This window comes from Macaca nemestrina, chromosome 2 (assembly GCF_043159975.1).
Source record: "Macaca nemestrina isolate mMacNem1 chromosome 2, mMacNem.hap1, whole genome shotgun sequence".
In the NCBI taxonomy this organism is placed as follows: Eukaryota; Metazoa; Chordata; class Mammalia; order Primates; family Cercopithecidae; genus Macaca; species Macaca nemestrina.
In genome coordinates, this window is record NC_092126.1 from 158,328,515 (window position 1) to 158,346,533 (window position 18,019).

Sequence of the window (18,019 nt, forward strand, 5' to 3'; positions counted from 1 at the left end):
TACCTAGGCAGAATTTGTTTGGCATAAACTCTCTGCTGATAACATGGATCCAGATTTTGTGGAGAGGCGACGGATTGGTTTAGAAAACTTTCTCTTGAGGATTGCTTCACATCCCATCCTTTGTAGAGACAAAATCTTCTATCTGTTTTTAACACAGGTATTTTTCTTTTATTTAGTCTTAGTAAAATATTCATTTAATTTGGGTTTCTTAAAAAAAAATTGTAGAATACTTATTTTAAGGATCTTTTTGTTAATTTATATGCAATTTATTTTTTTGTTATGAATTTCCAATTAATGGATTATGTTATTCTTTTGGCTAACATTTTTCTATTTAAAGATACTGATGATGGTATTTTTGGTATCATTTAAATAATAGTAAAATTTGTCTTCAGTATTTTGAAGCTCAGATCTATAAAATCTTGGGTGCACCATTTGGTAATCTTTTAGAAGTTGGATTGAATTGTTTTGTTTTGTTTTGTTTTGTTTTGTTTTGAGATGGAGTCTCGCTGTGTCGCCCCGGCTGGAGTGCAGTGGCGCAAACTCGGCTCACTGCAAGCTCCGCCTCCCAGGTTCACGCCATTCTGCCTCAGCCTCCGGAGTCGCTGGGACTACAGGCGCCCGCCACCTCGCCCGGCTACTTTTTTTGTATTTTTAGTAGAGACGGGGTTTCACCGTGTTAGCCAGGATGGTCTCAGTCTCCTGACCTCGTGATCCGCCCGTCTCAGCCTCCCTAAGTGCTGGGATTACAGGCTTGAGCCACCGCCCCCAGCCGGATTGAATGTTTAATTTTGAAGTGAAAAGAAATTTTTTTAAACCTCTCTCTCCAATCCCTGCTGAAGTAAGAACAGAATGATAGGAATTTAATTTATTTAATTTGGAATATTTGCTTTGCAGTAATGATTTCTAAAATTAACTTCAATTTTTAGGAAGGTAACTGGAAGGAGACTGTGAATGAAACTGGGTTTCAGCTGAAGGTAAGAATGTTTCTGTGAAATCTGCCATGTTCCTTTACAGTTCCCAGCATGGTGCCATGCACTAATTGTGAACTTGGTATTTACTGTGTAAACGAATGTTGGAAATCGTCTTTACAGTAAGTGTCATTGGTAAGGTTTTCAAAGAGACACTACAGTTCACTTTCAATTTGTGTAATTTTAGTTACTAATGAGACTATAATGGGCAAATTTATTCTACAGGGAAAGAACATTGTGAAACAGTGATTTATTTTGTTTTTTTTTAGTTAGTGTTTGTAGTAATGAAGCAGTAATTTAAATACAAGTTGTAGATTTCCCCCAGTGTACTAGCATTATACCTTGCCTCTTTTTTTTTCTTCTGTCCTGTTTCCACTCATATCCCTGCCCCTGACAATTGCTCGCTCTATCAGATATGAAAGAGTCCAACCTTAGCAGTCTAAAAGATAAGCCCTTGGTCATGCTTCTTCTGTCTGTTGAGACGTGGTGGCCAGTTTTAAATGGGGACAAAGGAGTCATTTTGAAATAGTTCTAAGTTAGTTTTATCTGTTAGTGGTACAGGATTATTTAGTTTTTGTAACAGCTTTTTAAATTTAGTCATTAGAATTAGTGTTTGGGAATGAGATGGTGATCTGAAAATCAAGGAGCATGGTGGTGGTGAGCTGGACACCCGAATTCTCTGCTGCTCTTTATTTCTTTCCTAAAATAAATACAACAAAGGTTATTATAAACTTTTAAAAGTTTTCATCTCTGGTGTAAACTGAATTGGTAAGTAGACTAACAGAATATAAATTGATATATAACATAATATAAATCGTTAAATGACTCACATGAAAATACAGTACCAAAAGTTTAATATAATATGTCTAGATAAGAAGAAAATTTTTTTACAAAAAATGTCCCGTACAAAAAGTGTCCCATACAGTAACACTTCCCATGCATTGGCAGATAGGTATTTGAAATTTGGCACAAAACAAACTAGAAAGAGGAAATTTTTTTTCTGCAAAGAAAATATGATAAACCAGTTCTGTCATAAACTGATTCTAATTTATAAATATTTTGAGATTTTTATGATTTTGAGACAGAGTCTTGCTCTGTCACCCAGGCTGGAGTGCAGTGGTGTGATCATGGCTCACTGCATCCTTGAACTCCTGGACTCAAGCCATCTGCCTGCCTCAGCCTCCCAAGTAGCTGAGACTACAGGTGTGTGCCACCATACCTGGCTAATTTTAACTTTTTTCTTTGTAGAGATGAGGTCTCACTATGTTGCCTAGGCTAGTTTCGAACTCCTGAGCTCAATTGATTCTCTCACCTCAGCCTCCCAAAGTGCTAGTTTTACTGTGCCCAGCTATAAATATTTAGTTGACAGATGTACTGAAACAATTAGAATTTTCTTGGCTGTAATTCATCACTTAATAACACTCAGAGGGGATGGTAGAATTTTAGTTTAGGGTTGGATTTGAAATAACTTGGAAGTTTAAAAACTGATTTATGTTTAGATAGAGTTTTCTGAAAAATAGTTCAAGATATGTTAAAAGCTAACAAGGAAAAGATTAAAATACAATCATTTTAGTGAATTCTCTTTATATAACAAAAATTTTAAAAAGTCTAGTCATTAAGTCTTTACTGTAGTTAATAGTTACAAGTTTTTGTCCTTGAATCCAGTTTTTGGCCATAACTTTAGTGATTCTGAGAAAACTCTTGAGTTCCCCATCATTATAAAATTGCTATTTACCAAGTGCCTTGAATCTTATGTGTAGGTGCTACTTAAGTATTTAGATAGAATGTTTCATTGTGGGGGAGCCTTATGTATTGTACTTTTAAAAAGTATTTGAAAGGTAATATTACTATACAGAATTAATAATTCAAAACATCAGACTTCTAATGAAGTGAGCCAGAAACAAAATTGATGGAGAGAATTCAGAAACCCATGTGTCTCTCTGTATTCCTTATTTTGTTGTGAATGTATGTCTTGTTTTAAGTCCTTCCTTCCGTCTGGGAAATGGGACCTTTTTGCATAGCCTCATATACATGTGTAAATCATACAAATGTCCACAATCATATGTACGTAACATACATATGTATGTGTGTGTGTCTGTATGTGTATATATATAGAGAGAGAGAGAGATTGAGTGTGTCACATTCCACTTATCTGGAGGTCATATATTTGGCAGTTACAGCTAACCTGATCACAGTTGAAAGCTGGGATTTAAGCAAAACTGACATCTGAGATGTTCAAGGGGATGTAACATGGCTTCCTGCTATACTTTACTACTATACTTTGGTCTTCCCGGAGCAGACCCGTTAATTTTATTATAGGTATTCAGACAAACTTGGCTATTTTTTAGGTTACAACATATTTTAGCAGAAGATTAAAAAGTGAGTGAAGACAGGCACATTGTGACAATATGACAATTGACAGCTGAGCCTGATAGCAGAAAAGAGGTAGCAGTGGTGTGTGAGTCACACGTCACAGAATGGGTACATTTGGCATGAGGCAAAATCCCTACCCACCTGTAATCCCTAAGGATATCATAGATGGATTCAGTATTTGTTGTTTGTAATGGTTAACTGGAGGCCTCAAGAAACAGTAGAATTTCGCTTGTGTACTCTTAATTCAGTGTGTGGTCAGTGGACTGCATGTAACTCAATTGATGGGATTGTTTGTTCAAAATACTGAATTCATCCCAGACGTCCTTAATCCCGTTAGCCTAAAATTTGACAACTATTGCTATAAGGTGATGAAGAAAACTATTTTTAGGAAGATAATTTTAGAAAGATTTTCAAGAATGGTAAAAAAGAAGAAAACTTTTTTTAGAATCTAAAGCAGTTTCTTATCTAAGTATTACCATCATATATTCTTACTATTTGCTAGGCACTATGCTATAATTATACTATGTTTATTTTGCTGAATATTGCCTCAGTACCTTTGAGGTGAGTCAATATTCTCATTTTTTAGATGAGAAACTCTAGAACGTGACTTAGCCCAGGTCACATAATTATAAGTGATAGAGGCTGAATCCAAGTCTAGACTAACTCAAAGCCCTCCTTAATTACCATCCCATATTACCTCTCTTGCTTATTAATTATGTAATTAATATTTGCAGAGATTGTTGGTAAAGGAAGTGTTGAAAGCTTTATTTCTGTGAAAATGAGGTCATTCTGAATGAGACCAAGTATTCATATCTTATAAGAATATTTGTCCTTGTCCTTGAGGATTGTTATCCTCAAATTGAAATGTTATCTTACTTTAATTTTCCTTTTCTCAGACTTATTTTATCTGTAGTTTTGGCCTACTAGATTAATATTTTCTTCAAATGTTTGAGAGTGATTGTTGCACCCAGCAAGATAATCTAAAATTGAGTTTCTTTTTTTTTGAGATGGAGTTTCGCTCTCTCTCCCAGGCTGGAATGCAGTGGCGCGATCTCGGCTCACTGCAAGCTCCACCTCCCTGGTTCAAGCCATTCTTCTGCCTCAGCCTCCAGAGTAGCTGGGACTACAGGCACCCACCACCACGCCTGGCTAATTTTTTTGTATTTTTAGTAGAGACAGGGTTTCGTCGTGTTAGCCAGGATAATCTCAATCTCCTGACCTCATGATCTGCCTGCCTCGGCCTCCCAAAGTGCTGGGATTATAGGCGTGAGCCACCGCACCCGGCCAAAATTTAGTTTCTTTTTATCTGTGTTCTATTTAACGTAAGCAGGAGCAACCAATTTTTTCATCATTACTGGTTTTTGGCATTTCTTCTTTTTTGGGGGGTGGAATAGTTGTATAAATACTCAATCTGGGCTTGGTGGCATGTTCCTATAGTCCTAGCTACTTGAGAAACTGAGGCAGGAGAATCACTTGAGCCCAGGAGTTTGAAACCAGACTGGGCAACATAGTGAGACTCTGTTTCTATTTAAGAATAAATACCTACACAAAATATAAATACTCATTTTACTTAATTCAATGAAAGAAGAGCAAAGGGTTTATCCCTAGAGTAATGAACATATAAACTAGTTGATTTAATATAAAAGTAACATTTTAACTCAGTTAACATGAAAGTATTCTTCTAAATACCCAATCCTTAAATGAATTTAGGTTGATTCATAAGAACCCAGGACCCTGCCTCTTCCTTGGAGCAAGAACTACCAGAGCCAAGGTCTGGGCCCTTAGTTAGGATCTCTGTTAATCTCGTTATTGCACGGGAACTCTGAGAGATCCAATGTGGAGATTCCAAATGCTGGTCCCTACAGTGCGAGGTACTCTTCTAAGTGTTATGGATACAGTAGTGAATGAGCTGGAAATGTTCATAAACTCTGTGTTATTGTGGAGCTTATATTTTAGTCGTCAGAGACATTAAGTTAGCATTTAAATAAAAGATAAGATACTTTAAAATAGTGGTAAGTAGTATAAAGGAAATAAAGCATCATCCTTGTTGGGGAATATGACAGCAGGGATTATTTTTAAGGGTTACCCTAAGATGGGTGACCATAAAGTTTATTATCCAAGTGGGAACCCTTTGGAGAGGAAATGGGGACGTTTAAGATGAGGACAACACGTTGCACTCCAACCTGGGTGACAGAGCAAGATTCTGTCTCAAAAAAAAAAAAAAAAAAGGCTAGGACGACATTCTTAAATCAGGACTGTCCTGGGCAAACCAGGCCACATGGTCAGCCTCCTTTAAAAAGCTTACATTTGAGCTGAGACATTAGTGATGATAAGAAACCTGCAGTGGAGTCACCAGAGGCCAAGGAAGAGGTATGCTCCTTGAGAGGGAGGCCCAGGCAGGGTGTGCCTTACTAGGTAATGTGTTGGGGAAGATAAAGCAGGTAAAAGTGTTGCCACAGCAGCCTTTGTACAGTCCAGGGGCCACCTTCACACTGGGTCTTTTTATGGCTCTTTTATTCTTTTTTTTTTTTTTTTGAGATGAAGTCTTGCTCTGTCGCCCAGGCTGGAGTGCCATGGTGCGATCTCGGCTCACTGCAAACTCTGCCTCGAGGGTTCAAGGGATTCTCCTGCCTCAACCTCCTGAGTCGCTGGGATTACAGGCATGCGCCACCATGCCGGGCTAATTTTTTGTATTTTTAGTAGAGACAGGGTTTCGCCATATTGGCCATGCTGGTTTCAAACTCCTGACCTCGTGATCCGCCTGCCTCAGCCTCCCAAAGTGCTGGGATTACAGGCATGAGCCACTGCGCCTGGCCTATGGCTCTTATATTCTTAATGGACAGCCAAGAATCAAGTGAACAATATGATTTCAGATAATGCTGTTCTAGAGGGAGTAAAATAGGATCATAGGAAACAATAAGGAATTAAGGGGCATCTTTAGGTGTTGAATGGGGAATCTGATTAGGTGGGCGATAACCTATCAGATTTGGAACAGTCCGGGTAGTTTTTCAGAGATCCAGCTTTTGGGAGAAGTTTCTGGTTTGGTGACATTTTAGGCAGCTTTCCCCTTTTCGTGTAATCTTGTGAAATGAGCAGATTGAGTTGGATGTGGAGATGGACCTGATCTGACAAAACATTTGGTAAGCAAAAGTTAGAATGGTGATCTTTTACATTTATAAATGGCTTTTAAATTGGTAAATTGGTGACTTTAAAAGTAAAAAATAAATTGCTGATGTTAAAAAGCAAGAGATTCAAGAAAAGATACAAATGAATATCTTTTTCCTTAGTGTTTTATGTAGTTTCATCTTCATTTAAAGAATCACATTTTGCATGTGATTGAAGTCATAAACACAAGATCCTTTGGTTTTTAGTTATTTTTAATATATGCCTTAAATTCATAGATGTTTTTATTTATAAGGACTTTGACATATATTAGCTCATTTTTCCTTGAGATGTAAGAAAGGTCCAGAATTTGTGAAATACTGATTTTAGAAATAGGAGAATTCCATAAGAGAATTCCCTAAAATCAAAATAAACTACTTTAGGTATTGTTTAGATAGCTCTTTAAATCTCTTTTGGTCTGAAGTTCTAGGAGACTGAACTTGTGAGTAGTGTATTTGTTATATTTGTTTTTATTTTCTTAACCAGGTAATCTGAGAAGCCTTAGTAATATTTTTGTTTTGTTTGTTTATTCACTAACAGTATTTGTAATTATGGGTTGGAAGTTGTAATAGTGTGAAAATTTCAAGGTGGGATTTTAAAAACCAGACCACATTTTGAAATTGATTCCTGATTGAGCTACCTTTTATGAACCCTAATAGTTCTTGTACCTTGGTTAGAAAAGTTGTTTGGTTGTCTTTTTTTTTTTTTAATGAGAATTTAGGACAGGACAGGATTTGGATGTGTTAAGTAAACATTTTATGCAGTGAAATTATTATTTAGTATTTATCTCTCTGTTTCTCTGAGAGTAATTATCTAGAAATAAGTGAATAAAATAGTTAAAAAGTTGTGTTGTCTGACAACATTTTCTGCTAGCTGGAAAGTAATAGCTGTCATCTAGCTCATTTTATTTAGTAGAGTGTTACTTAGTACATGTATTTCTATATTCTTTCTTCTAAAATATAGATTGTGAAAATGAGAAAAACCAATGTACATTTGCTTTGGATTCCATCTGAGAACTACCCTCAGTAGATGCAGACTCTAAAGCAGTAGTTTCTTTTTTGAAATGGAGTCTCTCTGTCGCCCAGGCTGGAGTGCAGTGGCATGGTCTCAGCTCACTGCAACCTCTGCCTCCCAGGTTGAAGTGACTCTCCTGCCTCAGCCTCCCAAGTAGCTGGGATTACAGGCACGTGCCACCACACCCAGCTAATTTTTTTGTATTTTTAGTAGAGTCGAGGTTTATCCTTATTGGCCAGGCTGGTCTCAACCTCCTGACCTCAAGTGATCCTCCTGTCTCGGCCTCCCAAAGTGCTGGGATTACAGGCATGAGTCACTGTGCCCGGCCATTAAAGCAGTAGTTTCATTTAGTTTATATATACAGATCATTGCTTTTCTTGGCTTAGAGAAAAACTACTGTTTTCACATGACCTCTTCCGAATTCTAATAATGCATTGCTATATGCCTGTTCGTGTATTGGTTGGTGTGTACAGTTGTTTTACTTTGGTACCATTGAATGCCTTGTATTCAGTCTATTTTATAGTATGTTTTTGTAGTGTTTTCAAAAATAATTACTAAGCTTTTTTTTAGGCATGTTTAATGTGTTTACAACAATTGATATGAAGAAAACTGTACTTGAGCATCTTAATTCTAAAGGGAAAGTAAAATTGTTTGAATTTTATACCCTGAAATGTAATTGTATTAAGTGAACAAATTATTTTTTCCAGGCAGACTCCAGGTTAAAAGCGCTTAATGCAACATTCAGAGTGAAAAACCCAGACAAGTAAGGTTTTGTTTTAATAACAGTTACAATGTTGTTTTGAATGGTGCCTATCAGTCTATTTAATTTTTCATTTCTGAATGTATGCACTTTATTTGCTAAATATTTTACATATTCACATTTAGTGAAATCCTTTTCAAGTTTAAAACTGAATTTGAAATTTGATAACTTGATTGGGGGTATGATTGTGACTGAAGTTTTATAAAATTAAACCATTGCTTTTTTCTAGAAGGGTTTATTAAGTGTTGTTGCAGATATCAGAAAAACGAGAAAAGTAATTTTAATTTTATAGTTTTCCTTATATGATTTTGCTTGTTGAATATGCATGGCTCAAGATAAGAAAATTATATACTTTTTACATATACTTAATAATGAACCATCTAGTTTGTATACCAAGAAAATTTCACAAAGGTGTATGACAAATACTTGATTTTATTAATATCAGCTAGTGTTTGTGAGAGCATTTCCATATTAAAAGAAACCAGTGTATTCAGAAATTACTTAACATGGGGTGAGACCTATGTATTTAAGATTTTGGTTTTGCTTAATCTTTAAATGTGGTGGATAATTCAAACTCTATGGACCTTTACTTGGCAATTTGGTTCAGTTAGAGTTTTTTAGCTGGATATGTGCTTAGGCAGATGAGGCTTTTTTGTTTTGCAGGACCAAATTTATGAAGTCTGTTAGAATTTCTCTAGTGAATCCTTCCGCGCTAATTTCTACATTGTGTAAATTCTTACCAGACAAAGGCGAGGTCTGCATGTTTTGATGACCTATTATGCCTGACTTTATAAACCATAACATATTAACAAAATGCCCCTGATTTTTCATATAAATTTTTAATATAAAATCTAAATGAATATTTTTAAATTTTGGTAATTAGGAGGTTGTGATGGTAACTTGATTTTTTAAATTTTAGTTTTAATTTTTTTTATTTTTTGAGACAAAGTCTTGCTCTGTCGCCCAGGCTGGAGTGTAGTGGCGTGATCCCTGCTCACTGCAACCTCGGCCTCCCAGGTTCAAACAATTATCCTGCCTCAGCCTCCCGAGTGGCTAGGATTATAGGCACCCCCCACAACGCTCAGCTAATTTTTGTATTTTAGTAGAGATGGAGTTTTGCCATGTGTTAGGCAGGCTGGTCTCAAACTCCTGACCTCAGGCGATCCACCCGCCTTGGCCTCCCAAAGTTCTGGGATTACAGGTGTGAGCTACCATGCCTGGCCTTTTTCTTTCTTTTTTTTTTTTTTAATAGACTATTTTTTAGAGCAGTTATAGGTTTAGTAGAGTTAGCAACATTGAGCAGGGTATACAGAGAATTCCCATATACCTTCTCTTCCACACCCCTCCCCACTGACCTGTCAGAGCCTCCCTAACTATCAGCATCCCACACCAGAGAGCTGTGTTTGTTGCGGTTGGTGAACCTACATTGAAACAGCGTTATCAGCAAAGACCATCATTTACGTCAGGGTTCACGCTTGGTGTCGGGCAGTTTTTGAGTTTGGACAAATGGGTAATAACATGTACCCACCATTATCATTTTATACAGAATACTATTACTGTCCTAAAAATCCTCTCTGCTGCACCTGTTCATCTCCTTCCTCAACTCCTGGCAACCACTGATCTTTTTATTATCGCCATAGTTTTCTTTTTTTTTTTTTTTAGAATGTCACATCATATACAGTATGTAAACATTGAGATTGGCTTCTTTCACTTAATTTGCATCTATGGTTCCATTGAGGTTTTTAATAAGTATTATACTAACATGCATGGTATATAAGAGATGTTCTCTAGATTAAGAACTAAAATTATAAGTCACTCTGAAAAAAAGCTCTGGAAAACTTAGTAAGCTAAATATATGACTTTGGTGGCTGTACATCCATTAGAGAATCATTTTTGATTGATATTTTGATAATATTTTTGATTAATACTAATATTTTGTCAATTCGTATTTTTTGGTTGAATGGAAAATATTCTGTCAATTGAATGTTTTTCCTCCCTCTTCTGACCCAGCCAGGTTTTCTGAACTGCTGAATTTTATTTACGATCCATATTGTGTGCATAATTTTAATATGACCAATAATGTCACCAAGGCAGTTCTTTTGCCCTTATGTTCTTGTTAAAGTGTATAATTGCTGTATAATTAGTAATAAGATTTGTTTGTCTTAAATTCTGGATAACTGTGTATATTGGTCATTGTTATATCAGATTCTTAATATGTAGAATCTCTTTTATAGATCTAGCTGTTCCAATAGATTATTTTTATATTCTTATTAAAATATATTACTAAAATAGTTTTGTTATTTCCTAAAATTCAGAAAACCAGAAAGATTGTTTTAGAGGGATTACCAAAATGATTCTTCTAGTACTTGCTTCATTCATGTTTATCTTTCCCCAAACTAGACTGTTAAGAGCAGTGAGTGGGAGGGCCTGGAGTCTTCTGCTTTTGTGTGGCCTTAGGTACCCTGTAAATGCTTTCTTTTGCATATTGGATTGTGTGTGTGTACATAGATATGTACACACACACGTATATACATATATATACACACACATATGTATTTTTTGTTTGTTTGTTTTTTGAGACAGAGTCTCGCTCTGTCCCCAGGCTGGAGTGCAGTGGCGCGATCTTAGCTCACTACAAGCTCTGCCTCCCAGGTTCACACCATTCTCCTGCCTCAGCCTCCCGAGGAGCTGGGATTACAGGCGCCCGCCACCATGCCCGGCTAATTTTTTGTATTTTTAGTAGAGACAGGGTTTCACTGTGTTAGACAGGATGGTCTCGGTCTCCTGACCTCATGATCCACCTGCCTTGGCCTCCCAAAATGACATGTATATATTTTTTTTGAGATGCGGTCTCACTATGTTGTTCAGGCCGGTCTGGAATTGCTGGGCTCAGCAATGCCCCCCGCCTCAGCCTCTCGAATAGCTGGAACTACAGGTGGATGCCACTGTGCCCAGCTTGTATATGTTTCTTAAAAGAGGTGTGCCCAAGGTCTATCTCCATTTATTGAGCATCTTATATTGTTGCAAATAAACTAAACCTGCTAAGTCAAAATCTAGGTGGTAAACTGACCAGATTATATAAGTAACATATTCTTTTTTTTTTTTGGAGACAGAGTCTCTCTCTCTTGCCAAGGCTGGAGTGCAGTGGCGCAGTCTTGGCTCACTGCAAGCTCTGACCCCCAGGTTCACACCATTCTCCTGCCTCAGCCTCCTGAGTAGCTGGGACTACAGGCACCCACCACCATGCCTGGCAATCTACTGTCTGTTGTAGATATAAGCAACACTAACCACTCATGTACTGTGCTACACTGCATAGTAGAAGTTTCATCTAATGTGGTCAGTTTTTCTTGGTTGGAAAAAATCTATGTGACTTTAGTTAACTCATATATAAAGTGATAGTTTTTTCTTTTAAAAGAAAACTAGTTAGATAATTGAGGCTATGATTTGTTCAGGTTATTCCTCGAGCTTCCAAATATCAGGTTATATCATTTTCTTATGCTGAGTTTGGGGCAGGAAGTATGGATAGAGAGAAATCTATATAGTGAGTTTTCTTGAAGGAGCTCAAGGTACATCGTATTAAGAATGCTTACAGAGACCAGGCACGGTGGCTCACGCCTGTAATCCCAGCACTTTGAGAGGCCAAGGTGGGTGGATCATGAGGTCAGGGATTCGAGATCAGCCTGGCCAACATGGTGAAACCCCGTCTCTACTAAAAATACAAAAATTAGATGGGTGTGGTGGGGCAGGCCTGTAATCCCAGCTACTCAGAAGGCTGAGGCGGGAGAATTGCTTGAACCCGAGAGGCGGAGGTTGCAGTGAGCCGAGATCATGCCACTGCACTCCAGCCTGGGCAACAGAGCAACACTCCGTCTCAAAAAAAAAAAAAAAAAAAAGAATGCTTACAGATAGGGAGGCAAGAACCAAAGTGTAGAAACTAGAAGAGGAGGGTGGGGAGTGGACTGTCATTTATGATTTCTAACAATCACTCAGACTAGTGTTTCTTTTCTTTCAGGGCTTTATCTTCGGTAATAGTTGCACAAGTTGTAAAGGAGCATAAGACAATCTGTATGGCTTGATTTACTTTCAGTATAATAGCTAGGTAGAGAAAACTACAGCCATATGCAAATATGAAATCCAAATAAGGCTGGGCGCAGTGGCTTACGTCTCTAATCCCAGCACTTGGGAGGCCAAGGCAGGCGGATCACTTGAGGCCAGGAGTTCAAGACCAGCCTGACCAACATAGTGAAACCCTGTCTCTCTAAAACTCCAAAAATTAGCCAGTCTTGGTGGCACATGCCTGTAATCCCAGCTATTTGCGGGGCTGAGGCACGAGAATAACTTGAACTGGGGAGGTGGAGGCTGCAGTGAGTCGAGATTATGCCACTGCACTCCAGCCTGGGTGACAGAGTGAGACTCTGTCTAATAAAAAAAAGAAAGCCATGTAAAATAGATAAGTTATACCCCAAGCTGTGTTTTTGCCTTTGTTGTTGTTTTTGAGACAAAGTCTTGCTCTGTTATCCAGGCTGGAGTGCAGTGGCATGATCTCAACTTACTGTAGCCTCCACCTCCCAGGCTCAAATGATCCTCCCACCTCAGCCTCCCAAGTAGCTGAGACTACAGTCAAGCACCCCCATGCCTAGCTAGTTTTTTGTTTTGTTTTGTTTTGTTTTTTCTTTTTTGTTTTTTTTGGAGATGGAGTCTCTCTCGCTAAGCTGGAGTGCAGTGGCATGACCTTGGCTCACTGCAACCTCTGCCTCCCAGGTTCAAGCAATTCTCTCTGCCTCAGCCTCTCAAATAGCTGGGATTACAGGCGCCCACCACCACACCTGGCTAATTTTTCTATTTTTAGTAGAGACGGGGTTTCACCATGTTGGCCAGGCTGGTCTCCTACTCCTGACCTCAGGTGATCCACTCGGCCTGGCTGTTTTTTTTCCTTTTTGTAGAGACAGGGTCTTACCGGCTCAGGCTGGTCTCAAGTGATCCTCCTACCTTGGCCTCCCAAAATGCTGGGATTACATATGTGAGCCACTGCACCTAGCCATGTTTTTGCCTTTGAGATTGGAGAGAAGCATTCTCAAAAAGCCTTGATGGAGGGTCTTTTCAACGTGAGTCTTGAGAAATGGATGAGATCTGATTAGGAGAGGCACCTGTCCAGGCTTACTTACTAAAAGTATGTTAAAGAATATGGAGAATAAGGCCAGACATGGTAGCTCACACCTGTAATCCCAGCACTTCGAGAGGCCAAGGTAGGCAGATCACTTGAGGTCAGAAGATTGAGACCAGCCTGGCCAAGATGGTGAAACCCTGTCTTTACTAAAGGTACAAAAATTAACCCGGCCTGGTGGCACATGCCTGTAGGCCCAGCTACTTGGGAGGCTGAAATGGGAGAATCACTTGAACTCAGGGGTCAGAGGTTGCAGTGAGCCAAGATCGTGCCACTGCACTCCAGGCTGGGTGACGGAGCTAGACCCCGTCTCAAAAAACAGAATATGGAAGATAAAGGGAAACATAAAGCCTATAATGGCAATAGATATACTTTGAGGAGAATAGAAAATATGGCTAATTCAGGCCATAGGACATACTGGATTTGAATATAGACAGCCTCAAACCACAGTCTTATCAGAATCTGCATTTACATGTTTAGTTTTGCATACCTCGAAGACAGGAATTTTATATACTTAGTATTTCGGGGGGAAGTTTTATGTCACCATCTTCCTAGTACGGACTGTCCTCTTTTTAAACTCCCTGCCCTCTTTTTAAACTCCCTGCTTTCCAGTGAAACTGCAACATTCTGACGTTATATATGATTTTTAGTCTTTAATATTTCTCTAAGAACACCTAATCATTTATGATAAGATTCCTCATTTTAATATGCAGACATTCTAGAATTTGACTTGGGCTAAGAAGTTATACCCTCATTTTCAGAAAATTAATTCCTTAATTCCTTTATTTATTTTTTTATTTTTTAATTTTTTTTAATTTTTGAGACAGAGTCTTGCTGTGTCGCCCAGGCTGGAGTGCAGTGGCACGATCTAGGCTCACTGCAAGCTCCGCCCCCCGGGTTCACGCCATTCTCCTGCCTCAGCCTCCCAAGTAGCTGGGATTACAGGCGCCCGCCACCACACCCGGCTAATTTTTTGTATTTTTAGTTGAGACGGAGTTTCACTGTGTTAGCCAGGATGGTCTCGATCTCCTGACCTCATGATCCACCCACCTCGGCCTCCCAAAGTGCTGGGATTACAGGCGTGAGCCACTGCGCTCGGCTCCTTTATTTCTTAAGCATACATTATTATCTAAAACTTGATGAATTTTTCACTCTTCACCTTTAGGTCCTCTGATTTCCCAGTAATTGTGATTTTTTTCAAAGGTGCACATCTGTCTCTGTCCCCTAGGTGTTTAGAATCTTTTAGCCCTGACTTTCTGGTGATGTTATCACCTGGGGATGATTTGTGTTGTCACTCCTCTCCCCGAACAAGAGATTGTACCAATGTGTTAATCAAACAGAGAAACTTTAGTATGCCTTATATGTTCTGTGACCAAAGGTATTAAGACCTTTCAACTCCAGAAACCTCTGCTTCACCTAATTTAAGTGTTCTGGGGCTTACTGTTTATATTCTTATACATTTCTCATATCCAGATATGACAGCTAAGAATTTTGTAGTCATGCCAGATCCCGAGTATGGAAGCCGACAAAGAAACGTTTTTAGGGCACCTAATCAGTTCTGGAGAAGCTCCAGAAGACCTGATCTTTAAGAATTTCTAGCTCCTGGGACCCAGCACTAGAAGATCTGATCAAAGAGTTTAGCAAAGTATTAGCCTCTTGAAACTTAAATTCAAATCATAAAACTTCTAAGGGAAAATTATACCAGCTCAGTTGTAACTGGCTCTACATAAAGAACGCCACTGATAGTTATCTGAGATTTTATGTAAATATATATAAAATATATATTTATATATAAATTTAATTTTATTTAAATAAAAATGTTTTGGAGTACATAATATATTCTTATGGTTAACCAGATATATATGTAGATTGATAAGTATGGAAAAGTTGTACAGTGAAAAGTCTCATTCCTGTTCCTCTCTATCCGTTTCCCCTCCCCAGAGAGTAATACCTTGTTAGTTTTTAGGTTTATATTCCTTCAAAGTTTTATCCTACAAATGCAAGTGTACATTTTCCACCTTCCATCTTGGATATAAAAAGGGAGATTTGTACTCCCCTTAATTGGGAGCCAATCTTGCCAGCTCTTTTATCCCTGAATTATTTTCCTTGCTGAAAAACACTGCCTTGAGGGAGTAAGAGCAGTTAAGTATTTTATCTAATGATTTGATGTCCTCCACCTCACCACTGCCTCTTTATTTAAATGAACCTACTATATAGTAACTGAATACTTGGGGTCTGTGAAAAGTTGTTTAAGCCACATTACAGAGTTTGGACTTTGTCTCAGGATCAGTGGATAACCTCTGCAGTAGAAAGCTGCTTAAAAGCAAGGGGGTGGTATAGATTTGGATTTTGGAAGATCATCCAAGCAGAATGGACAGTAGATTAGAGGAGTGTGGGAGTGGGCTAAGAGGCCAATCAGGAGGACTGGTGAGAGATGATGATGCTAATCTGAATTTAGGGCATTGGCAGAGAGGCCAGAGAAAAGTGAGTGTATTGGGGCAATGTTTAGGAGATAGAATCAACAGACTGGGCAATTAGTGGAATGTATGGGGTGAAGGAGAGAAAGAAATACAGATGGCACTCAGGTTTCATTCTTCAGAGTGCAAGGGGGAGCACAAGGGAAAGAGATTTTGTGGAGTAGTGGAACATAGGCTGAGCTTTGGCTATGTAAGCAAGCACAAATGTGTACTAAATCCGGAGTTAGGAGAGATTTGGGCTGATGATAGAAATTTGGAATCTAGCAATATGTAGATCATAATCGTGAAGCTTTGTGAATGACAAGTCACATAGGAATGTGTAGATTGAAAGATTGATTGGAAGATAGCTGAGGACCTAGGACTGGACCTTGAAGAATGTCAGCACTTTAAGGGTGTTTTCAAAGTATAACCACCTGAGGTCAGCTGGGCATAGTGATGCCCATCTGTAGTCTCAGCTGTTTGGGAGGCTGAGGCAGGTGGATCAAGGGCTGCAGTGAGCTAGGATCAAGCCACTGCACTCCAACCTGGGTGACACAGTGCTGGGCCTTTAAAAACAAAAAAAACAAGAAAAAAAAAATAAAGTGTAACCTGAGGACTACCAGCGTGTGAATCCTGTGGATGTGAATCCTGTGGATGAGCTATAAAATTCAGATTCAGATTCCTGAGTCCCAAGAGGACCTTGGGGTATTCACATCCCTCTGAGAGACCATCAGTAGTGTTTTTAAGAAACATTTTGGCGGGGCGCAGTGGCTCACGCTTATAATCCCAGCACTTTGGAAGGCCGAGGCAGGTGATCACCTGAAGTTGGGAGTTCAAGACCAGCCTGACCAACATTGAGAAACTAAAAATACAAAATTACTAAAAATACAAAACTACTAAAAATACAAAATTAGCTGGGTGTGGTGGCACATGCCTGTAATCCCAGATACTCAGGAGGCCGAGGCAGGAGAATTGCTTGAACCCGGGAGGTGGAGGTTGCGGTGAGCCAAGATCACGCCATTGCACTCCAGCTGGGACAACAAGAGTGAAACTCCATTTCAAAAAAAAAAGATTTCAGGAATTTTTTGCACACCACAGTTGGAGATGTAAGAGATGGGTGAAGGAAGTGAGTACTACAAAAGAAGCTTCAGGAGTGACCAGAGAGTGACATAAAAGGAAAGCCATGAGAAAAATAACACTGACAAGGAAACAGATCTTTGAGAAGGAGGATGGTATCAGCTGTTGCATTGCCAAAAGGATCAAGTAAGAGGAGAACTAAAATGGATCATTGAATATTACAACATGAAAATAGTTGGTGACTTTGTCAGGAATATTTCCCTACTATATAGTGCTGGAGGCAGAAGCTAGATTCTCATAGGCTGTGCAGTGAATTGGAATGGAAGAAGTGGTTATTGCTGGGGAAGTGATGCCTTGTGAAAGCTTGGCTATAAAAGGGGTAGATATTGACAGGGTGTTAATAGCTGGGTGTGTTGTCAAGGGAGTGTGTATTTTAATCTGTGAGAGACCTGAGTTAATTGATATGCTAGTGAGAAGAAGCTTATAGAGATAGGAAGTTAGGAAATAGGAATATGGGTTGTAGCTGGAATGGAATCTAGAGCGTTAGATGGGAAGAAATCCTAATGGGAGGGAAAAAATGATGTAGATATGGGGAAGTGTGTAAGTTGATTGGCAGGAGGTGAAGGTGGGAGTTGTTCCCATCTGATGGCTTTTGTTTATCTGTGAAGGGGTTGTTGGGGGAGTGACAGGTGGTGCATCAGAAGTGTTTGCTTCTTATGGAAAATGGCAGTTAATAGATGAGGGAAGCAAATTACTTGAGCAGAATTAAGATTGAGATTAGAGACCATGAGTTTATGATTGCACCGTAATGTGTCTTTTAGCTCCTTAAAGTTTTTCCTGTTTTGTATTTTCAAAGTAATTTTTTCATACCAACAGATTTTTTTCTGTAGCTCAGTTCCACGAGGTAAATTATGAAGTGTGATATCTTGACTTTCAAAATATCAAAAGAAAGTATCATTTTATTTTAGATTTTTTTGGATTTATATTGATATGTAAATGTTTAAGGCCAGCATATGTTTAAATAGAATCAGCTTTGTTATTCTCG

The 18,019-nt window shown here is 38.7% G+C and overlaps 1 protein-coding gene and 1 long non-coding RNA gene across 3 annotated transcripts in view; one reads left to right on the plus strand and one right to left on the minus strand.

Moving 5' to 3' along the window:
• LOC105470421 (sorting nexin 4) overlaps positions 1-18,019 on the plus strand; it is a 79,275-nt gene that overhangs the window by 24,098 nt on the left and 37,158 nt on the right. For both annotated transcript variants that reach the window (XM_071092327.1, XM_071092328.1), the window contains 3 exons: positions 8-157; positions 927-974; positions 8,225-8,280. In XM_071092327.1, coding sequence (XP_070948428.1) covers positions 8-157; positions 927-974; positions 8,225-8,280 — 254 coding nt within the window. The remainder of the gene's footprint in view (positions 1-7; positions 158-926; positions 975-8,224; positions 8,281-18,019) is intronic.
• LOC105470247 (uncharacterized) overlaps positions 1,623-18,019 on the minus strand; it is a 97,083-nt gene continuing 80,686 nt past the window's right edge. Inside the window, exon 4 of the long non-coding RNA XR_980396.2 lies at positions 1,623-1,668. This is a non-coding gene — a long non-coding RNA (uncharacterized lncRNA). The remainder of the gene's footprint in view (positions 1,669-18,019) is intronic.